Raw genomic sequence first — 24,236 nt, 5'->3', positions numbered from 1 at the left:
CCTGTCCCTCCAGGCCCTTGGAAATAGTCTCTATCCATCTTTCTTGTCAGGCCCTTCAGGCCCTGGAAGGCCACAGACAGGTCACCCTGAAGCTTCTCTTCTCCAGGCTGGACAAGCCCAATTCTCCCAGCCTTTCCTTACAGCTCCATCCCTCTGATCATCTTGGTGGCCCTCCTTGGTCCCTCTGAGGATTTAGGGCTGTGCAGCCCCCTGTGTGTTCCTGTGCAGAGGGGCCAGGCTTAGTCCAAGCACTCAAACTCCAGCCTGGAGGTGAGCTCAGCTCTGTGGGAGCTACTGCTGAAGGTGAGGCTCTACTGGGGTCATCTCATGGGCTCAGAGATGTTTTGGGCACTGACTGGAGGTGCTTTGTGTGAAGGGGGTGCCTGGGTGCCCACTCAGGTCAAGGACTGGCCGGTGGCTTCACCTCAAAGGTGGAGAAGTCAGAGAACCATGGAATGGTTTGGCTTGGAAGGGACCTTAAAGATCATTTCTTTCCAACCCCCTGCCATGGGCAGGGACAACTTCCACCAGTCCAGGTTGCTCCAAACCCCGTCCAACCTGGCCTTAGACACTTCCAGGGATCCAGGGGCAGCCACAGCTTCTCTGCCCAACCTGGGATGGGGCCTCACTTGGATTTCTCTGAGGTTTGGGGAGCACCAGCTCCAGGGAAATCCTCTGGATCTCCTGGGTTCCAAGTCTATGGCCTGCTAAACGTCTTTCCTGCATTCCAGCGCCCTGGAAAGCAGCAAAGGAAACCGAGGCCGCTTTTCTCCACCTCCCCAACCCGCTGCTCTGCGAAAACGGGGCGGAGGGAGGCGAACCAGGTGGTTTTCCCAGCGGAAGGAACGGCACAGAGGCTTAAAATATTCCATGTTTGGAAGCTCCCCGGAGGTCCCGGCGGCCCAGCCCGACGCCCATGCTCGGTGCTCGGAGCCTGGTCCGAAGTGACAACCTGTGTCACCTGTGACAGCCTGTGTCACCTGAGACAGCCTGTGTCACCTGTGACAGCTGGTGTCACCTGAGCGCTCAGCAAATCGGGGTCGCCGTTAATTATTCAGCGGTGAAAGAATTCAACCTGAAAATTATTCTGGAGGGGGCCGAGCCAAGGTCGTTTCGCGTCGTTTAAAAGTAAAATATTGAGTGCCTCACGCTGCCACCGGCGGCAAACAGAGCTGCTGTTTGCTTTAAATCAGTTCAGTTTGATGTTGTTTTGATAGTAACAATCTGCTGCTGGGCTGGAACCTCTCCTCTGGAATTTTTCCGGTGCAGACCATAGTTAAGCCTCTGTGTTTTGACCTCCAGGATCCTCATCTAAGGGGGGAACTGTGCCCTGGGAAGGGGAAATGATTGTCTGAAGCTGCTCTGGAGGAGGCTGAGGAGCCACATCGGTTGTCCTGGCCCCCCTTCTACATTCCTGAAAAGTCCATGGATTTCCCAGTACTTCTAAAAGAAACATAGGGAAGGTTTGCGACGGTTTGGGGAGGGAAGGTTTGGGAACGTTTGGGAAGGGAAGGGAAAAGAGAAGTGAAAAGGGAAGAGGAGAGGAGAAAAGGAGAGGAGAGAAGGGGAGGGATGGGGAAGGTTTGGGAAGGGAAGGTTTGGAAAGATTTGGGAAAGGAAGGTTTGGGAGAGGAAGGTTTGGGAAGATTTGGGAAGGTTTGGGAAGAGAAGGAAAGGGAAGGGAAAAGGGAAGAGGAGAGGGGAGAAAGAGAGGAGAGGAGGGAAAGGTTTGGGAAAGGAGGGTTTGGGAAGGTTCAGGAAGGGAAGGTTTGGGAAAGAAAAGTTTGGGAAGGTTTGGGAAGGGAAGGTTTGGTAAAGGAAGGTTTGGGAAAGTCTGGGAAGGGGAGATTTGGAAAGGGAAGAGAAAAGAAAAGAGAAGAGGAGAGGTTCAGAGAGGTTCGGAGAGGTTCAGAGAGGAGAGGAGGGGAGGGGAGGAGAGGAGAGGTTCGGAGAGGAGAGAAGAGAAAAAAGAAGAGAAGAGAAGAAGAGAAGAGAAGAGAAGAGAAGAGAAGAGAAGAGAAGAGAAGAGAAGAGAAGAGAAGAGAAGAGAAGAGAAGAGAAGAGAAGAGAAGAGAAGAGAAGAGAAGAGAAGAGAAGAGAAGAGAAGAGAAGAGAAGAGAAGAGAAGAGAAGAGAAGAGAAGAGAAGAGAAGAGAAGAGAAGAGAGAGAGAAGAGACCAACAGGTAGGAGGGCAGAGTGAGGGACAGGAACTTGTAGCTCTGAGCTTGATGCTGGGGAAAATATGCCAGGACATGCAGAATCAAGGACTCCAGGAGGTGGAGGGGAGGTTGGATGCCTGTGGCTGGAATGACACAGGTCTAAGAGGGAGCTGAGCTGAGGGGGGTGGGAGGAGCCACAGACAGGGCCCAGCATCTCCTGGGGCCGGTCCAGCCCTGTCCTACCTTGGTGGGCTGGAGGTGCTCCAGGATGTTCTCTCGGAGGGTGGCCACGGCCCTGTTGGCGTTTCGCTCCTGCTTGTACATCTGTGTGGTGGGGGGGATGGAGGGGGCCGCGGCCGAGCTCAGGTACGTCCCGTTGCCGAAGGCCTGGATGGCATTTTCTTGGGAAAGAGACGGAGAAAAGGCTCGTCAGGGCAAGGCAAAACATCCCTGCGCCACCCAAATGCACCTCTGAGGGTCTTCCCGGCTGCTCTGCTGGCTACCAGGGAGCTGGGCACCCATAGACTCCCGAGGAGCAGGGCATCTCCGTGCCCCCATTCCAAAGGAGGCCCCCCAGGGTGCAGGGATGCCACGGGCACTCACGGAGACAGATGTTGTTGGTGAAGAGGTGCAGGAAGGTCTCACACTCTTCCTGCCGGTTCCCGCTGGCGTTGCAGGTGCACCAGGGAGCGATGCTGGACGTGGAGTTGTCGATGTAGTTGGGGGTGATGGGGCTGCCTGCAGAGGGGAAGGGGTGGAGTAGTGTGGCCACAGGGTCGGTGAGATCCCCCCCAAGCTGCTCTCTTGGGTTGCTCTGCTCTCAGCCTTGGCCAAAGCCCTCTGTGAGGGCAGCACAACCCTCCCAGTGCTGCTGTCGTGGCTTTGGTTTGCTCCCAGGGAGGAGAATCACAACCTTTGTGGTCACCCCACCACCACCAAAGTGCTCTCAGTCCAAGGAATGGGCATTTTCTGGGAATTCAGGTTCCCTAAGAGCATTCATAGTTTAGGCTGGGAGAGACCTTAAAGCTCATGTCGTTCCACCCCCTGCCATGGGCAGGGACACCTTCCACTAGCCAGGAACACCTTCCACTAGCCCAGGGTGCTCCATCCTGGCCTTAGACACTTCCAGGGATCCAGGGGCAGCCACAGCTTCTCTGGCCAACCTGTGCCAGGGCCTCCCCACCCTCACAGCCAACAATTCCTTCCCAATATCCTACCTATCCCTGCCCTCTGGCACTGGGAAGCCATTTCTTGTGTCCTGTCCCTCCATCCCTTGTCTCAAGCCCCTCTCCAGCTCTCCTGGAGCCCCTTTAGGCACCGGAAGGTGCTGGAAGGTTCTCCAGAGCCTTCTCCAGACTGAACACTCGCAAACTTTCAGGTGAGGCCACCCCAGGGCGGAGCAGAGCGGGACAATCCCCTCCCTCGCCCCGGCTGGAAACGCTTTCCCTGACGCTTGATCCCTCCCTCTCCTCTTCCTCCCGCCTCTTTTTTATTCCTTTCTCTCTCTCTGCACCTCACATTTTACTTTAATAATTAAATCAAGCCAGATCTGCCCTCCCCATACCTATGATGCCAGTGTAGGCCAGCAGACAGGCAGCGTAGCTCTCCCTCCGGCACCCGCTGGCAGCCTGCAGGGAGGGCTGGCAGTTGAACTGGAACTCTGCATAGCGGGACCTGGGGGAATCACAGCACAAAAAACAGGACAGATCAGCACAGATTTTTTTGGGGGGGAAAAAAAAAAAGATACAGCAGTCCACTGGTGGTGTTCATAAAATCCTTTGGTGCTGTGGGTGTTGCTAAACCGGTTCGAACCGATATAATTTTAAGTTCGCCCTCCCCAACAAACCCAGGACTTCTTTTTGAGCAGGTTCTGCAGTTCATGTTTTATCAGGATTCCTCTGGAACTACGAGAGAGGTGCAGTCTTGGGAGAAATGGTTGTTGTCTGCTGTGTGAGGCTGGTTTTTGAGGCAAGAGCTCTTGCCGGCGGGGAGGGAATTCGTTCTGTGTTTGTCAGTTTTAGCTTTGCCTAAAGAGCCCCAACCTTCATTTTTATGCTGATTTGTTGGAACAGGGAATCACCCCTGTCCAGTTTTTCTCTCTTGGAAGACTCTAAACATAGCTGAGGTCACCTCAGACCAATAGGAGTGTCCAAAGGCTCAGATATGGAATGTTCTACCGATCACCAGGGCTGCTCTCCCATCCTCTGCTGCAGTCTCCCGTTCCCAGGGGAAGGTTGGACCCTCTGGAGCCTGTGGAGCAGGTAAATCCTCCCCAGCCTTCTCCTTGTTTTTTTTCCTCTTCTTTGTTCCCATATTTGCCCCACACCAACCTCTTTCTCCTGTGACACCAGGAAAAACCTTCCTGCCCAAAAGGTGCCGCTTTTAGAGGAGGGAGATGCTGCTGGCAGATTTTATATAATTCCATATAATCCATGTCAGCAGAACCCACCCCTCCTAGCTGAGAAATCCAAGGGATTACAGCTGGGAAGGAGCTGCAGGAGGAGGACTTGCAGGACAGGCAAATGGAGTATTTTACTCCATTCCTTTATGATTTATTCCTCGTGGTTTCTGCACTGCTGGCTCTGACCAGGTCACACGTCAACCCGTTGTTCCCGCTGTGCCTCTAGAGGATATTTTACATTCTACATTCAGAGGCCAAGGGAGCAGATAATGAACAGCTGTGCTGGGGCAGGAAATGGTTTCCAGCCTCCTGGGGGGCAACACTCTCCCCTTTGAACTTCTTCCTCCCCACTGGGCTCTCTTGTCTTGTTAGGGAGAGGGCAGGACCACTTCAGATTCCAGGATCAGTCTTCCATTTCAGGTTCCCTGGGTACCAGGGGACATCTGAGCCAGGGCTGGGGTGGCTCAAAGGCTTTGCATCATTCTTTGTTGTCCTTCATCCACGTTTCTGAGGTGCACAGGGATATTTGTCCCAGTCCATCCCTCCAAGAGGATGCTGCTGCTCTCACCTCCTCTTTGCGAAAATAAAGAATATTTTAATTGTAATTTAAGGATGATGTGCTGGTGGGCAATGGCTGCTGGCAGTTCAGCTCAGGAAGTCCCAAACCCCACAATAATTAGAGTCTGGGATAATGCTGGAGGTGTTGTCCTACACTTGTTCTTGTGTTTTCCTTCTCCAGGTGTCTGCTCAGGGCTCCAGCTGCACCCAGGGCACTGGGCTGGGACCACCACAGTCGGTGCTTTGTGGTCTCACATCTCCCACAGACAGATGGGCTCTGCTCCCGGGAGCTGTGTGTGGATTGGCCTTCTGGAATATCAAGGACTTTCGGAGAAATACAAGGGTGAAAATAGTAGAGAAGAAGGAAAAAGGCTGTGAGTGAGCACACGGGATGGGTCTGTGGGGTTGGGTGGAAGCAGAGCAGCAAACCACACTGGCCACAGGCTGAGGGGTGGATCTGGAGTGACACTGAGACCCTGAGACTCCTGTTGCAATCACCAGAGCTTAGAATTATGGAATGGTTTGGGTTAGGAAGGACCTCTAAGATCATCTTGTCCCATCCCCCTGCCATGGGCAGGGACACCTTCCACTAGCCCAGGTTGCTCCAAGACCCAACCAGCCTGGCCTTGGACACTTCCAGGGATCCAGGGGCAGCCACAGTTTCTCTGCCTAACCTGGGCCAGGGCCTCCCCACCCTCATAGAGAATATTTTCTTCTGAAAATCCAATCAAAATCTACCCTCCTTCAATTTAAAGCCATTCCCCCTTGTCCTGTCTCTCCATGTGGATTGCTGTGGACTAGGGGAGATGGAGAGTGGGGAGATGGATCAGTGAAAGTGGCTGCAAACACCCCACCCCACATCCCTTCGTGCCTCACACTTTCTGGAAGAAACTCATTGCACAGGATAAGGGGTCTAAGGTGCCAGGATTGGTGCAGACCATCCATGGATCAGGAGACCCAGCTTTGCCACCGAGACCCAGAGCGGGTCTTTCTTTAAGACCAAAGCCAAAAAAAAACACAGAAAAGGTCTAAAAAGCTCCAACATGAGCATCTCAAATCTTCTTCTGTCTGTTAAAACCTTGTGTCTGGGGAAACGATGTGGGAAGGAGCCACCAGGGCAGTGGGATGTGGTGGGAGATCCAGCTTTGCCACCGAGACTCAGAGAGGGTCTTTCTTTAGGACCAAAGCCAAAAAAACATAGAAAAGCTCTAAAAAACTCTAGCATGAACATCTCCAATGTTCTTCTGTTTGTGTAAGATACAAGAATATGGATCATGGGAAGGAGCCACCAGGGCAACGAACTGTCAGTGGGATGTGGTGGGAGATCGAGCTTTGCCACTGAGACCCAGAGCGGGTCTTTCTTTAAGACCAAAGCCAAAAATCCATAGAAAAGGTCTAAAAAGTTCCAGCATGAGCATCTCAAATCTTCTTCTGTCTGTTAAAACCTTGTGTCTGGGGAAAGGATGTGGGAAGGAGCCACCAGGGCAATGAACTCTCAGTGGGATGTGGTGGGAGATCCAGCTTTACCACCGAGACCCAGAGCGAGTCTTTCTTTAGGACCAAAGCCGAAAAATCCATAGAAAAGGTCTAAAAAGCTCCAGCATGAGCATCTCAAATCATCCTCTGTCTGTGTCACACACCTTGTGTACGTGTCCTTGTATCTCACACCCTATGTACGTGTCCTTGTATCCCACTCCTTGTGTACGTGTCCATGTATCCCACACCTTGTGTATGTGTCCTTGTATCCCACACCTCATGTATGTGTCCTTGTATCCCACACCTTGTGTACATGTCCTTGTATCTCACACCCTGTGTACGTGTCCTTGTATCTCACACCCTGTGTACGTGTCCTTGTATCTCACACCCTGTGTACATGTCCTTGTATCCCACACCTTGTGTACATGTCCTTGTATCTCACACCCTGTGTACGTGTCCTTGTATCCCACACCTTGTGTATGTGTCCTTGTATCAGACACCTCATGTACGTGACCTTGTAACCCACACCTTGTGATACAAGGATGTGGATCATGGGAAGGAGCCACTGAGGCAACGACCAGTCAGTGGGATGAGATGGGATGGGGGACCCTTCAGGTGAGTGCAAGGGGGAACGAACCCTTGGGACGTGCCCCAGGGACAGCTCTCCACGTGCACGGGCGTTACCTGCAGACGTAGTTTTCCCGGCAGGAATCCAGCGGCGCCAGGCAGTTGGGCTTGTCCTTGGCCTCGTAGGAGCAGGCGGGGACGATGGTCTGGCGGCGGCGCTCGGCGCAGGCCGTGTCGTCGCAGGGGCAGAAGAGCAGCTCGTGGGTGTACTCGGGGGGCACGCGGTCGAAGAAGCGGCGCAGGGCCTTGTGGCACTTGGAGCGGTTGCAGGAGTCGGCGCGGGCCAGGCGCCGGATGCACAGGGACACGTACTCCGTGCGCAGCCGCTGGCACAGCTCGTCCACGTTGCAGGCCTTGGCCGCGTCCAGGCACCGGTTCACCTGCGTCACCTCGTTCTCCGACCCTGCGGGACGGGGCACAAGGGGGGGTTGGCACCGAGACCCATCCCCAGTGGCACCACCCCGGTGTATTATATATATTTTATATATTTTATATACAAAATATATTTTATATATTATAGATTAAATATATTATATATGATATAGAATCATAGAATAGATTGGGTTGGAAAAGACCTCCAAGATCATCAAGTCCAACCCCTAATATAATTTATATATAAAATATAATTTATATTATATATTAAATATTTATATATTTTATATATTATGTATCATATAATATACAATATATAATATATAATATATAATATATAATATATAATATATAATATATAATATATAATATATAATATATAATATATAATATATAATATATAATATATAATATATAATACATGATATATAATATATAATATACAATATACAATATATAACATATAACATATATAATATATAATATTATAATATATAATATATAATATATAATATATAATATATAATATAATATATAATATATAAAATATAAAATATAATATATATTTTATATATATTATAAATAATATATAATATTATAATATATAATACATAATAGATAATATATAATACATAATATATAATATATAATATAATATATAAAATATAAAATATAATATATATTTTATATATATTATAAATAATATTAATATATAGTATAGTTAATATAGATATTATAAATATTATAGATATTAGAGATACTATAGATATTTTAGCTTCTATCGATATTATGGATATTATAGATATGTTATATATATTATAGATATAATATATTGCAGATATTATATGATAGATATTATATACATCATATATACTTTATATATTATTAATGCTCTACATATAGCATATAGTACATATATCATACATACTGTATATAAAATATACATATTTTATATATTATATATTATAGATATTATAGGTATAATATGTAATATATATACACCATGTTTTAGTACTTTATTTTAATATTTTAATATATAGTATATATACTATATATAATATATAGTATATTTTAAGACTATGCATTATATATAATAAATATTATATATAATATATATAGTATAGTTATTATAGATATTATAAATATTATAGATATTCTAGATACTATAGATATTATGGATATTACAGATATATATTATATATATTATAGACTTAATATATTATAGATATTTTATGATAGATATTATATACATTATATATACTTTATATATTATTAATGCTATATATATATAACATGCAGTACATATATATAACATATAGTATATATAAATGAATAGTATATATAACATATAGTACATATATAAAATATAGTACATATGATATATTATATATGTGATATATATGTTATATTATTTTAATATATTATGTAGCTGATAGTATTAATAAAAGATATTAATCACTGCATGACTAACATTATAATTAAATAATTAATATTTTAGTATATTATATTAATGACATTACATTAATGACATATAATTATTGTATATTATAATTATATACTATATGCTATAATGATGTATTATTATATCTCAGAATTAATTATAAGATATTACATATTAATTATAATATGCAATATACTAGTTATACGGCATTAAATATTAATATATACTAATTGTACTGTATTAAATATTAATGATATACATTATAATTATATTATAATAGCATATGATAACTATTAATTATATTCTCAAATTATATTATTTATCATTGATTAATTATAATTATTATATTAAGATATTAATAATATTAATGTATTATATATTTAGATTATATAGTCTATATAGTTTATATACTATATATTCTATATTATATATTAATACTATATATTTTATATATTTAATATATTATATATTACATTATATATAAAATACATAGTATTTATCATTTATATACTATATATTATATACTGTATATTATATATATTTTATATATTATATATAGTTTATACATTCTAAATATTATATATATTTTATATATTTTAAATATATATATTATATCATTCATATACTATATATTATGCAGTTTACTATTCCTTTTGTGCTGGTTTTCTAAAATGTTCAAGGGTTTCTCTGTCTGTGAACTGGAGTGAGAAAAGGGCCATAACACCTGATATTACCAAAGCTTCTCCAAAGCCTTGAAAGCATTCCAGGTAATGCCATAACATCCCAAAGGAGATGAGGGACAGGAGGAGAAGATGAAGAGCTGATCTTTTTGAAACCTCCAACAGAAATTCGGGAGGCGTGGGGAGGGCGGTACCGAGGGAGGGACAGTTTTGGAGGTGGGTGAGGCAGTCCCAGGTAATTGGTAATTAGGTAATGAAATAAAAACAAGAGACTTTTTTGGCTTGTGCACGCTTTGGAAAACATTCCTGCATAAATAGAGCGGTTTTTGCTATCTAATACTCAAAAAGAGTCGCAGAGGGTTATTTTCCCGCATCAGCCACCTTGGTGAGACCACAACCCCTTCCAAGTTGTGGACCCCAAAACAGTGTCCAGGTGCAGCCCACATTTGTTTGCTGTGTCCTGGCAGGTCCAAATCCACTTCCCATACTCGTTTTTTCCCGAGAGGTGCCACAGCCACCCACCAAACCTCACCCCCCAGGGCTCACTCCCCCACTCTCCTGTATTTAATCAAATGAAGCTTTGCTCTCCCCTGGGCATTTTGTAACACTTTTCTAATGTGAACTGGAACTTGAGGCCTGGGAAAACAGGAGCCATCAGGAATTGCATCTGCTTACGGCCACAGCTGGATCCACCAATTGGGATCTCTAGTAAAAGACCCTTTTTTTCCTCAAGTTGCTCAAAATTAAGCACTGAGTCAGTGGCAAAGCTGAGGCTGCTGATTCTTGGATGGAATTCACTAATCCTGCACCTCAGGCTCTCTATCCTGTGCAATGAGTTTCTTCTGGAAAGAAGAAAACCTGGAGGGTCCCATCAGGCTTTGGTCCATCCCAGGACCTACCCAGCTAAGCAAGAGCTGCTTGGGTCTCAAAAGTGCCACAGCAGATCTCTCACTTACCCCATCCAGACCAGTCTTGACCAGTAAATCCATGTCCTAGGAAGTAATGGTGCCTTCACAGGATGGGATCAGAGGGACCATCCCCCTTGACGCCCTTGGGACCTGATGATGGGTCTGTCCCCAGAGCTTTCCCTGCCTTCAGCAAAATCATTGTGCACTTCCACCCTCTTAAAAAAGAGGAGAAAAAATGTCCCAGTGTGGGTGGGAGAGCAGGGGTGTGCTGTGGGGACACAGGGATACTGGAGGAAAACGTGGAGCGTGAGGAACAATCAGGAAAATAAAGCAGGAATTGTGGTGATGAATGCAAAACAAACAGTAGGAAAACAGGGATCTCACAAGTTTATATGAGGCCAACAGCCTCCTCTGCAAATGTGGGATGTAAGTAAGAGGGAAAGGTCTTCCAGGTGCCCCTGTATCCCTGGAAGTGTCCAGGGCCAGGTTGGATGGGGCTTGGAGCAACCTGGTCTAGTGGAAGGTGTCCCTGCCCATGGTAGGGGGTGGAACAAGAAGATCTTTAAGGTCCCTTCCAGCCCAATCTGTTCCGGGATTCTGGGATTCTGTGAAAGGTGTTTTGTGTAACACTGGCTGTAGGGTCCCTAGAGATGGATGGGGTCTGTTTTATAGAGGGGGAAATGCTCCAGAGTCATGGCAGGAGTGGGTCGGGATATGAGGCTCTGTTTGCTCACACAGGTGAGACAAGGAGCCTCCAAGCATGAGAGAGAAAATGAAGTTGAAGCTGATTTTCACCCCTCTGCATTAAGCCCATGACCTGCAGCACACCAGGGCTTTCTCCCCAGCACAGGATTTTTTTCACTTGGGAAAAATCCCCAGAATGATAAATTCCCAGTACAGAGTCAAACCCTATCTTTGGCCAGAAGTTAAAACCAACCAGTCACTGCTGACAAGTGCTAAAACATTGACAGTCTCCCTGAGCACTTCAGAGCTGCTGCCCTCCTTTATTTCCCTGGCATTATCAGATGCTCCTTCTCCCAGCATTTCTTTTTCCTTCCTGTTGTCCCTGCTGCTTACAGTGAGCTGGAAGTCAAATTTTTCAGGGTGAAACTTTTGCTTGGGGCATTCCCATCACCAAATACTTCCCTTTAAAAATGCCCAGAGAGAGGAATATTGTCAGAGCATCAGTTTATGCCGGGGAGCTGCCAGCCAACGTGGAGGAAACAGTTCCTTGGAAGGGTTTCATCATCCATGCAGTTCATAAATCACAGGGAACACACTGGATTTTCTCCTCTTCCCACACAACACCAAAGGATGTCCTTTTTAAATCACTGCTACAATTAGGAGTGGAGGGATGTGGCTCCATTTGCACAGATTTAAGAGTGGCCACATATTGTTTGGGTGAAATTTGGTTTAAAATACCTGTTGCTCTCGCTTGGCAAACAGTCATGGGGGTGTTTTTTGTTTCAACAAGTTCTTGGGAATTTTGGGGTTTTTTTTCTGGGAGATTTGAAAGAGGATCCTTTGGCAATGCTGATTGTATGGCCCTGGACACTGGACAGGCACAGGGCGGCAGGTTGTGAGTCATGTTATGGAATATTTTGATTGGTATAAATAGGGGAAAACAGGTTAAACCAAGAAAATTCGTGTCCCTAAGTAGATGCTGAGTCCTCTGATGAATCCCTGCTGCTCTGGGCCCATTTGCTTTGCTGCCCAAACGATTTCAGTCTGCCTTAAAAATGTGCTAACCGTGCAGAAAAATCCCCATGCCTGGATTTCCCCGCGCTCCGAAGCCCTGGAGGACTCTTAGAAAAAGGTGGAAAACTCCATTAGAAAGGCCATGACCCAGCAAACAGCTTTGGCCACGCTCCAGTGTCCACGCTCCCATCTGTCAAGTGGAGTCAATAAGAAGAGCGAGGGCAGGGAGCACCTCCCATCCCTCTCTGCTTTGATTGTCCAGGGCTGATGGGTTAATTTGCTCCTGGACAATATTCCTGGCCGTGGCAGGGACTGAGGGCATCCATCAGCCTCAGGCACCTGCTGCTCCTCCTCGCTTGGGTGCCCTCCAGCCATGCTGCCACCCCAGAGCAAGGGGGCACGGCGGGGAAAAGCTGAGACTGGACAGATGTTTTGGCACATCTGCCAGAGCGCATTACCTGCTCCCAGACAGGGAGTTTTGTAACCCAAATCACTGTTGGTAAAGCTCCCCCACGGCTGGTGCAGGAGCTGGTTGGTGATGGATGGGTTGTTGGCCGACCTTTTAACTGCTGAGCCCTGTTTGTGGCCCTCCAGGGGTTAAAAGGTGTCAGGCAGCTCTGTTTAAGTTGTTAAGGGGATTACATGAAGCAGAGCAGAACAGGGGGCTGAGGTTGCCCTCGGGGCGTGGGGTTAAAGGCTGTGTCTGGGATCAACCCATAGGGTGGGTTTTTGACCTTTTTCTCTGCAGAGTTTGACCCTGTGACTGATGTGGAAGCACCTTTGAAATCCAAGCAGCTCCTGTTTGCTGAGCTGTCTGCAGGGCACGGATCATCCACCTGCTGTGGAGAACGAGCCCACTGGAAGAGGTCTTCCCACCACACCCCTCAGTCCCAGCCCTCTTTTTTCATGCCCACACCGTAACAGACACAAAAAACCCCAAAGAACAACAAGTGGTTCTTCCCAGAACGTGTAACAGTTTAGCACAGGAATCACAGGCAACTCCTTGGAAAAGCAACTTCTGGGCCTGAATCAGGCAATGCTCACAAAGGATTTCCCTGTCTGTAGCTCTTCCAGAGCCAGTCCCCCCCCCCCAATTTGAACCAGTAAGAGCAGCTCCCCTCCCACCTACCTGCAGTGATGGAGGCCAGGCGGACGTAATCGAAGCCCCTGCTCAGCGGCTCGTAGGGGGAACTCTCCAGGACATTCATTCCTGAGGGGACAGGAGAAACTGGTGAGAGGGCAGCTGAGGCTCCTGACGGATGACTGAGGTGCACAAGGCTCAGAGGCGGCAGTGCAGGATTTTTTGGTGGCTCCAAGCGCCATAAATAAATCCCCAGAGTCGCAGGGACTGGTGTGTGGCCACATCCTTGGAGAAGGGAATAGGATGGGACTGGCTTTTAAAAATACATCTCAGCTTTGGAGTGGGGCAGGGAACTGTTGAGTTATAATCCTCTGCAGCTCAAGCCACTCTCCAGGGAGTGTCACTGAGGACACCAGGCTGTGGGCAGGGTTCAAAACAGCAGCTCCCTCCACACACAGCGTTTCCATCACCATTCTTACTCTTTCCTCTGTGTGCCAACCTGGGATATGGTCCTTGCCTCTTTCTAGGACACGGCCAGGGCTCTGTGTGTGTGTGTGTGACAACACACCCCATATTTATTACCACCTCCCTCTTTCTTCTTGCCATTATTACTTGGCACAGAGCTAATGAGCCACAGCTCCCGCAGGAGCTTCCTCTCCTCATTTTTGAGTCTCTGGGAAGCTGATTTTATTCACAACGGCCTGTACTGCCCCATCATCCTGATGGACCCCACGGAATATTACTGAAGCAAACAGCTCAGCATCAATTCCTTGCTTTATTAGACATTTGGATGGATGTAGAACAGCAGCTGGGATAAAAGGACTATCAAACCTCACGCTCCGGGCATATGCTGATCTCCAGGAAGAAATGGCTCCCAGGATACACAAGGCCCTGGAATTACCACAGGTGCATTACAAGGCAGCTTTACACCTTCATTGAAATATCCTGCATCGTTACCCACCGGAGAGGGGCCCATTTGTACGTCCCAGAGTAGCAGTTTTATGTCCTGATGACAAAGCACCTTTATCAGAGGATGGTTATCAGGTTGTCATCGTGTTATTGTGCCTCTAAATGGGAAGGTGGCCCTGAGTAAACAGCGTGCTTTGCAAATTCCCTGAGCACACACTTCCACGATTGTTTTTACAAGAGGGCTTCTAAGAAGCTTTTTGCAGCCTCCTGGGTGCGTGTGAGTGAGAGACAAAGCTCTGTGTGGGTTCCTTTCTCAGTCGATTAAACACGTGAGGACTCAGGGGCTGATATGAAATGTATCACCCCGGGGAAATTAAGGCAAGGAAACCACAGGTTTGGGGGGTGAATCTGCACTGCAAGTGACCTCAGCCATGAAAAAAATGGAGCAGAGAAGGGGGGCAGAGTCTTGTCAGCCTCTTAAAACAACCCTCTCACAGCCATCCCAAAGGTGGGAGTCCCAAGACTCTGGGCAGGAAGTTCATCCAGCCCATTCAACTTCTATTCTACACCTGGAGACCCACTCCTGGCCTCTGCCAACCTCTCCCTCCTCTTCCTTCTAGTGCAAGGTGTCCCTGGCCATGGCAGGGGGTTGGAATGAGATGGTCTTTAAGGTCCCTTCCAACCCAAACCATTCCACATCCCAAAGCTGGAAATTCTTCTGACCCCACCATCCCACAGAGCCTATGAGTTGTATTCTCCATGCTCTTCATTTTGCTTGGCCTTCTGGCCCATGGCCTCACCCCTGCACTTCTCCTTCCAGGTTTAATCCAGGAGTGTTTTATTAATCTATTTCCCAGCCCATGGCTGGAAGGGCCTGTTTTATTCCCCATTTTAATTTTCATGGTGCATAAAACACTCCTCGGCCTGACAAGGAAGAGTTACGGCCACCGAGGTGCGATTTTATGGCGACTCTTAAAACCCGTCAAAATCCAAACTTACTGAATCCCGGCTCTGGGAACACTTTAAATTCCAGCTTGATGTCACCAACCCCAAATCTTCGCTAACCCAAAGACACTGATGCGTTCCAGAGGCTCCAAGAGAGTGATTTTTTTTAAAGTTCAGGTTGTTTTTTTCCTCGGTGCCTGTGCTTTATGGAGCGTTCCTGTGAATTCCACGGCGCTCGTGGTCTTGGTTGACATCCTTAGATGCAAAACATGCTGTGCATATCCCCCAGGAAAAGATCTCGAGGTATATTGGGAATGTCATGAAAGAGAGGGCAAGTTAAAAAAAAAAAAAGAAAAGAAAAAGGCAGGAGGTGTCTCAGGTTTTCAGGGTTGCTTTGCCCAAAATGTCATCACCAGGGGGGTCAGTAGAATCATGGATATCTTGAGTTGGAAGGGATACACCCAGATCAGCCACTCCAACCCCTGGCCTTGCACAGACATGCCAACAATCCCACTCTGTGCCCCAGAGGATCATCCAAACCCTCCTGGAGCTCTGGCAGCCTTGGGGCTGTGCCCACTGCCCTGGGGAGCCTGGGCAGTGCCCAACCACCCTCTGGGGGAAGAACCTTTCCCTGAGATCCAACCTGAGCCTGCCCTGGCACAACTCCAGGCATTCCCTCGGCTCCTATCAGCAGGTCTTGAGAGGGAATAGGAGGGTACAGAGACGACCTTGTTTTGCAGAAGCTCTGCAGAGAGCTCCACGAGCAACTCCCTCTCGGGAAGGCCACCGGGAACGAGCTCCCTGCAGAGGACTGACCTTCCATGAGAGTGTGGTGGATGCTCCAGTAGACACTCAGGCAGTGCTTCTCCTTCTTCATGCCCCTCTTGCACTTGCAGCCGTAGAGCTGGCTGGAGAGCAGGGCTGTCACCGTGCTCCGGCACTGGCTCTTGGCGTCGGGGCCCAGCTTGTTGGCCCCGTTCCCGGCGATACACTGCCGCAGGGTCCGGAATTTGGCGCTGCACACGGGGTCGGTGGTGCACGACTCGCCGGCCTGCAGGCAGTCCCTGCTCGAGCCCACGGCTTCTGCCATGCCTTCTGCAAGGAAAGCGGAGTCACAGGATATCCTGAGCTGGAAGGGACCCACCAGGATCATCCAGTCCAACCCTCAGCCCTGCACAGGCACCCCAACAATCCCACCCTGTCCCTTGGAACATTGTCCAAACCCTCCTGGAGCTCTGGTAGCCTTGGGGCTGTGCCCACTGCCCTGGGGAGCCTGGGCAGTGCCCAACCACCCTCTGGGGGATGAACCTTTCCCTGAGATCCAACCTGACCCTGCCCTGGTACAGCTCCAGCTGCTCCCTGGGTCCTGTCCCTCATTCCCCCAGAGCAGAGCTCAGTTCCTGCCCCTCCTCTTCCCCTCCCATGGAATTTGTAACTGCAATGAGATCTCCTCTCCTCCAGGGAAGAGGTGTGAGGGCTGTGGAGCAACCCCAGGTAGGTAATGGATTGTGTCTTCCACAGACTCCTTCCTCTAGGCTGCCTAGAGAAGCTGTGGCTGCCCCACCCCTGGAAGTGTCCAAGGTCAAGTTGGACAGGGCTTGGAGCAACCTTGGCTAGTGGAAGGTGTCCCTGTCCATGGTAAGGGGTGGGACTGGATGATCTTGACTTTCCCTTCCAACCCAAACCATTCCACGATTCCATGACAGGGTCAGCCTGGTAGCAGGATTACAAGTGACAGAATCATTCCTGGTGCTTCCTCTTTGCTTCTCGGAGCACGAAAAAGCTTCCCAAACCCATTCTCCTCCCTGCTCTCTACCTCATTCCTGCTCTCCCAAGTTAACAGCAGCCCAACCCTACGGAGACCCCCGACCTCTCCTCCTGGCACACGAATTCCCTGTGCCTACGCCTCCCTGGAGCTATGAATGGCTCTGTGTGGGTGTTCTGACACGGAGTCAGCCCACCTGTGTCCCAGGAGTTGGCCCTTGTTCCCTGTCAGCACATCCCCAGGACTCCCACTGGGTTTGTCTTGGCTTTTTCCAGCATTTTGGAAATTGTCTTCAGAGTTATTCGTGAAAATACAAAAGGGTTTGTTCCCCATATGGGGAGGGAAGACCAAAGCATGGGAAGAAGATGTTATTTCCACGTGGACATCAATAAATTAATTGATCATGGCTCAGTGGAGCTGTGTCCCAGTGCCTGGAGCAGCCCCATTCCATGTTATTAATTGCTAAAACAGGCTGGTCACATCCCAACTGACTCCTTAGGGATGTTCCCACCCCAAGGCTCACAACAAAGACAGGGACAGAAGCTCAGCTGTGCTCAGCAGGACATGGTGACATCCAGGTGGTGGAGAGGAGACGGGGCCAGGACAAGAGGAATGTCAGCTCTTCCAGCTGGTGGGATGCTCTGGAGAGTGGTGACATAGGCTTGGGGGAGTGCTGAGGAGGGAAACCTGGGTTATGGAAGGCGAGAATCAGTTCCAGAGCCTGTCATGTCATTTTTGGATCCTGCTGCACCATAAAAACTGCTGCCATGACCTTGAAGGAGGATTTCTCAAACACCTCCCAAAGGAGCTCCCTGTCTCTGACATAACCTGTCTTCCCTTTGGATGGGAACCAGAAGGGTGAGGATGGATAAGGATGGGAACCAGAAGGCTGAGGATGGATAAGGTGGATGCAACTTCTGCTTTTCGAGCCACCCCAGTGCCTGGCACTGGTGAGACCCAAGTTAGACAATATTAGAAAATCCTCCCTCCTGATAAAACTGTGAGTCCCTGATCTCCATCTCTGAGGGTTTCATGGAATCTCTGCTCTCCCCAAGATCTACTGATCTCTCCATAAACTCCCTTCTTCCGCCTTCCACCTGCCACCTCTCCTTAATTTCTGCACCTCCCAGTCTGGTATTTGAGCCCAGTATATCCATCTCTCCTCCCTCAGCAGTCTCAGGGTGTTTGCTAAGAAGGAGTTGCCTCTGCTGCTCTTGACTAGAGCAGAAAGCAGCAGCTGGAGTGCAGATATTTCAGTGATGTTTATGACAAACTTTGGATGAACCCACCGGGAGGTTTCCTCCCGAAATATCCCGATGGCATCTTGAATGCAAAACCTTTCATCAAACCCCAGACCATTTCCAAGTGCCTCGTGGCCAATGCCAAGCTTTCAGGTATTTCAAATCTCACAACACCTCGGATCCCAGTTCTCCCACCCCTGATTTATTCATAGACCTGGTTTATGCAGCACTCAAGGCTTGTTTGGATCTGCCAAATGCGGAGCGAGAAATTATTTCCAGCATGTAGGAAACTCTGCCTTGGGCTGTCATATATTGAAGAACTCCGAAAACAAGGAATGAGTTTCCTTGAAATATCATTTGGGCTGCAATTTCACTGAGATCCATAAAATATCTGAACATATCTGAGCAGAATCCATAGGAATAAAGATGAAAAGTGCTTGGCTTATTTCACCCTGCCTTTCTCCAAAGGATCTGCTCTGGATGAGGATAAAGCACGGCGGGTTTTATTCTGGAAGAGATGACTTTGTCAGTGTCCTGTCAGCTGCTGGAAAAGTAGGTTAGAGCAGAAATTATGACCTTCCTTCCCCTTCTCCACTTCATGAATTGCAGAAGATACTCCCCAGGATGGTTATAAACACAACCAGCCTGTAAAAGCTGTAAAACACTTCGGGATCCCACTTTAAATAAATCAAGCAGATTGACCACTTGAGAAATTTTTAAGTAAATACATCCTCGGGCTGAGATTCCCTCCGCGGAACAAAGGCCAGGGGTGAATATTTACGGCCCAAACCCGCAGCATAGAACGCCCCCAATTCAGATTTTATGACAGGGAGCGTCACAAACGACCCGTGGCCATGTCACTTAAACCCCAAATCTTTCAGGGGCTTTCATTGTTAGAGGTGTCTTTGCAACTGAGACAACAGAACACCTCGTTTCCCTCCTCGCACGGCCCCTCGGAGAGGAATTTTATGCAACATTAAGATAGAGCCTCTTAGGGGGGGACAAAAAAATAATAGATCTCTGTGACTTATAAAATGGATGGTGCTCCCTACCAGGTGGGACAGGAGCAATATTAGGTGTTCTCTCCCAAAAGATGGAGTGGCCTCTCTGCTTTTTGCCTTCCAAAATAGCTCCTCGCGGACTTTGTGCCGCGGGATTTTCGTCCTCCCTGACCGAAAATCAGGATGTGCACCCGACTGGGTCTTCCATGCCTCTGCTGTTCTACCAGCAGCCCTTCCAGCTCCCCCTGCTCTCTTTAAAAGGCCATTTGTCTGGAGTTTTATCCCTCTCTCGCTGCTAATTTCACGCTGTTTACGGCGGGCAGATGGAGTAATGAGTTTATTTTCCCATCCCGGGCTCCACATCTGTCTCTGCTCTCGGTGACACTCACACAGAGCCCCTTCTCTTGTGCAGGAGTGAGAGGGAAACCTGGCTCTTCCCAACTTCACAGACCCTCAGTTCCTCTCATACAGTCTTATTTTGCTGACCAAGAGGTCTAACTTTTTCCAAGGAGATGGTTTCCTCCCTTGAGGAAGTGCAGGTGGGGAGTAAAGAAACGTGAAGGTGACCCCGTGTGGGCTGGAAATGGTGAATAAAGTGCCTGGAGAGCACCAAGGTGAGATCCTGCCACTCTCCCTTTCTGATCCAATCAATGCTTGAGCTTTGGATGTTTTAGGAGGAACTAAACCAGTTCATCCTGGGGTTTCGGGATACATCCCACTCCCCTCTAGTTCTTATATGTATTAGGTGTGAATATTTTTGCACTGTTTTAAGGTGCTGGAGCGTGTGCAGGGAAGGGAACAGAGCTGGGGAAGGGGCTGGAGCAGCAGGAGCAGCTGAGGGAGCTGGGGGGGCTCATCCTGGAGAAAAGGAGGCTCAGGGGGGACCTTCTGGCTCTGCAACTCCCTGACAGGAAGGGGGAGCCGGGGGGGGGGTCAGGTTCTGCTCCGAGGGAACAAAGGACAGGAGGAGAGGGAACAGCCTCAAACTGTGCCAGGAAAGGTTCAGGTTGGACATCAGGAGGAATTTACTCCTGGAAAGGCTTGTTAAACATTGGAAGGGGCTGCCCAGGGAGGGGGTGAAGTCCCCATCCCTGGAGGTGTCCATGGAATGACTGGACGTGGCACTCAGTGCTCTGGGCTGGGGGACAAGGTGGGAATTGGTCCAAGGTTGGACTCGATGATCTTGGAGGTCTTTTCCAACGTTAATGACTCTGTGATTCTGGGATTCACACACAGCCCTCCACAGTGATAACACTGTCATTATTTCCATGACAAGCTGTTGACACCAAAACATTTGGTGTTTGCTTTCACAGTATTTGCTGCTAAGACAAGAATAACCTCCCAAAATTTCCAAGAAAGCAACAGGAGTGGTTTATTATTCCTTTAGCTTAGTTTCCAGCCTTGTTCTGCCTGCAAAGGTGGATGGATGTCTTCATAGAGTCACAGAAGGTTTGGGTTGAAAGGGACCTTAAAGACCATCTTGTTCCACTCCCTGCCATGGGAAGGGACACTTTCCACTAGCCCAGGTGGCTCCAAACCCCGTCTAACCTGGCCTTCATTCCAGATCTGATCTTCCAGCCAGCACATAGTCCATGTAAACACCTGGGAGAGGACACTGTAAGGAATTTTTGCATCCTGTACTGGTATGAGAGACACCTGCAGAAAACAGGGTCTCAAAAAGAAGTGGGCACCAGACCATCCTTCTGTGTCCAGCTGCTAGAAATGGCCATCACTGGACAACCTTTGCAGCCTGGGTCAAATTAAACCAAGTCCTAAATTAATGTGCTTTCTAATAGAGAACTGTAATTTCAACCTCCCCAGAACTGCCAGAAACAAGTTGTTACACAAAGTCCTCCTGGAGTGAGAAACAATGGGAAATGGAGTCTCGAAGAAATATTCCCAGTATTTCCCAAATATCCATAAACCAAGAGTGATGAATAGATTGGGATAGAGATGAATGAGGGCAGGTGGGCAATGCAGGTGGTCCCTGTTTGGACTGTGGGGTTTTTATACCATGACTTTCCAGCCAAATGCTCAGGATCGTGTCAGGAACAAACTCCTGTGCACAGCTCAGGTTTCCTTTCCCATTTGCTGCTGAAATAGCTGCAGAATGGGCAGAGCAGCCCCAATAAACACCAGTGGTCCTTCCCCCAAAACCTGCTCAGGAACAGCCCTCCCAGGGGAGGCCACACACCTCGTTCAGAACTCACCGCTGCCGCCTGGATTTCGTGGTGCCCAGAAATCCCCTTTGGGATTTCCAAGTTTCCTTCTCTTCCCCGTGTCTTGGCCTGTTCTCAGTGCATGCTCAGTGTTCTCTGAACACTATTTCCTGGATGAGATGAGAGAATCTCACCTGAGCACGACACCACCAGGCACCTCTGTGGGCACGGGTGGTTTTACTAACACAACAAACACTCTGAAATCCCACACTGCAAACCCATCTTTTCCTAGTGATCCCTCCCACTTGGGGAGGTGGAATTTGCTGGGAACACCTCAGGAATGTAAAGTCTGAGGGTGCCAAAGCGACACCAGAAAGTTCAGGCCAACATCGTGCTGCGTGTCCTGAGCAGGCACCAAAAATGTGCTGCCTGGCTCTTTGCACCTCCAGCTCTGGCCTTTTCTCCTCTCCCTTTCGGGTCTTTTGTCTGTGTTTGCTCCAAGTAGGACTTTATAGGAGCTGGGGAAATACAAATAACCACAGTAACATTCACTAAGTGTTTCCTTCCCCTCTAATAACTGACCCATACAGGAAATAATTTACTCCTCGTGGGCAATCAAAGCCAGAAGGAAACACATTCCTCTGACCTCTCTTCCTGCTTATCACAGATTTCTCCAGGACACCCAGATGCCCTCAGAGAAGCCTGAAAACTCGCGATGTCCTGCACTTCAAGACCCTCTGTGACAGGAATTTTATTAGGCAAGCCATGGAATCAGAGAATCACGGAATGGTTTGAGTTGGAAGGGATCTTAAAGATCAGCCAGTTCCACCCCCTGCCATGGGCAGGGACATCTTCCACTAGCCCAGTTTGCTCCAAGCCCTTTCCAGCCTGGCCTTGGACACTTCCAGGGATCCAGGGGCAGCCACAGCTTCTCTGCCCAACCTGTGCCAGGGCCTCCCCACCCTCACAGCCAGAAATTCCTTCCCAGTATCCCATCTAGCCCTGCCCTCTGGCAGTTTGAAACCATTTTTCCTTCTCCTGTTGCTCCATCCCTTGTCCAAAGTCCCTCCCCCAGTCTCTTGGAGCCCCTTTAGGCACTGGAAGGTGCTGGAAGGTCTCTCCAAAACCTTCTCTTCTCCAGGCCGAACAACCCCAATCCTATCTCACTGCCCTTTGGCACTTTCAGGAGGATCTTTTCTGCCCTGTGAGGACTCACAATGCAAAGAAGGGCTAAAATATTATGACCACAAGTGTGAAATGAAAGCCTAAGAGGGCTCAAGTGAGTTGGGTTTTAGACATCTGAGATGAACTCAATAATCCCTCATTTTCCTTGGACAGCCCTGGATGCCTCTCAGCCGTTTCCCCAAGGAGGCAAATGTTACTCTGGCTTTGATGAAGCCTGAAAAGATGAAGCCATTTATTTGTCTCACCAATTCAACAACTAGAACCTGGCTGGGAGAAAAAAAAAAATTAATAATTGTGGGCTGGGGCATTGATTGTTGGATTGTGGCTGCAAACTTTCAAGCTGGGAGAGAATCCAGAGCCCTCTGGGGGCCTGTGGTCTGGGGAAGTCACATCGTGTCTCCATTACCCTCAAGGAGAAAAGAATTCATCGTGAAAACCCCTCCTGATAAGTTGGGGTGAAGTCTCCCTCGATATCATGGCTCTCCTCCACTCACACATCCTTTCTGACAGGGCTTCAGCCTTTGTTTCCTAAAGATGCCCCCGGAATGCCCCCATCCTGCTGGACTGACTCAGCCAGAGGAACCACCAAATCAGCTGGAAAAAATATCCCCCTGAAAGGAAGAGGAAAATCAGCCCAGCATGCTCAGTGCATGACCTGGGTGCAAATAACTGTGTATCTATTCCAAATATTTGTGTCTCTATTCCAAATTGTTGTGTATCTGTCCCAAATAATTGTGTGTCTGTCCCAAATAATTGTGTGTCTGTCCCAAATAAATTTAATCTCTCTGACCAGAAATGAGGCTTAAAACTTTGGAGCATCCGTAAATCCTCGTTATTCTGAAATATTGGGTGTTTCATACAACAGGATACAACAAGTTTTGGCAGAGAACATGATCCATGCCACACTCATTCCTGTAAAAATTTGAGGACACCACGATATTGAGGTGTTGGGAAGCTCCAATCCCTGATTTCTGCTGGAGTAGAGGTGCTTCCCCCATCCCAAAGCTCACCAGTTGTATCACCAACAGCAGGGTTGTGATCATGAGGATCTTAACACCTAAAAATAAGAATCCCATCCCATGGGAAAAGTGGGATATCGGCTCCTTGTGTGTCAAGATAAGAGCACATCCAGTTGGGAGCACTGAGGACAACTGGGGTCACCAGGGCCACATATCTCTAAATAATTAAGCAGATACATAAAAGACCACAAGTTCCACTTAAATCTGACTTTAAAATGTCCTGGGCAGTGGTAGAGACGTGAAGATTCTCTGCTGAGCCACAGCGAAGGAAATTTAGACCCAGCACAGCTCCTATTTAGATCTGACTCTGGCTGGGTCTGCTCAATCATATCCCTTTGTCCTCTTCCCCCTTTCTGACCTCTCCTGTTCCTCCTCCAGAGCTCTCCCAGTGTGCTGGGCAGGGCTCAACCACATCCCTGCTCACCCTAAAGATGATGAGAGTGAGGAAAAAAGGTTGGATTCCATGTCTTCCTGTGGTTTCAGGTCTGGCATTTGACCTTCATATAGAATCATGGAATTATTCAGCTTGGAAAAGCCCTCTAGGATCATTGAGTCCAGCATTGCCAAGGCCACCACTAACTCACCTCCCCAAGTGCCACATCCAAAGGGCT

At 48.1% G+C, this 24,236-nt stretch overlaps 1 protein-coding gene across 2 annotated transcripts in view; it reads right to left on the bottom strand.

The window, feature by feature from the left end:
* GFRA4 (GDNF family receptor alpha 4) overlaps positions 1-24,236 on the bottom strand; it is an 81,358-nt gene that overhangs the window by 3,399 nt on the left and 53,723 nt on the right. For both annotated transcript variants that reach the window (XM_032686510.1, XM_032686512.1), the window contains exons 2-7: positions 16,072-16,350; positions 13,450-13,530; positions 7,279-7,624; positions 3,724-3,833; positions 2,763-2,897; positions 2,403-2,560 (exon numbers count right to left, since the gene is read on the bottom strand). In XM_032686510.1, the coding sequence (XP_032542401.1) occupies positions 2,403-2,560; positions 2,763-2,897; positions 3,724-3,833; positions 7,279-7,624; positions 13,450-13,530; positions 16,072-16,350 (1,109 nt within the window). The remainder of the gene's footprint in view (positions 1-2,402; positions 2,561-2,762; positions 2,898-3,723; positions 3,834-7,278; positions 7,625-13,449; positions 13,531-16,071; positions 16,351-24,236) is intronic.

The sequence above is a fragment of the Chiroxiphia lanceolata genome, chromosome 4 (assembly GCF_009829145.1).
Source record: "Chiroxiphia lanceolata isolate bChiLan1 chromosome 4, bChiLan1.pri, whole genome shotgun sequence".
NCBI classification, from domain to species: Eukaryota; Metazoa; Chordata; class Aves; order Passeriformes; family Pipridae; genus Chiroxiphia; species Chiroxiphia lanceolata.
Note: the sequence above shows the minus strand (reverse complement) of the source record. Positions and strands in the feature narration are given on the sequence as shown.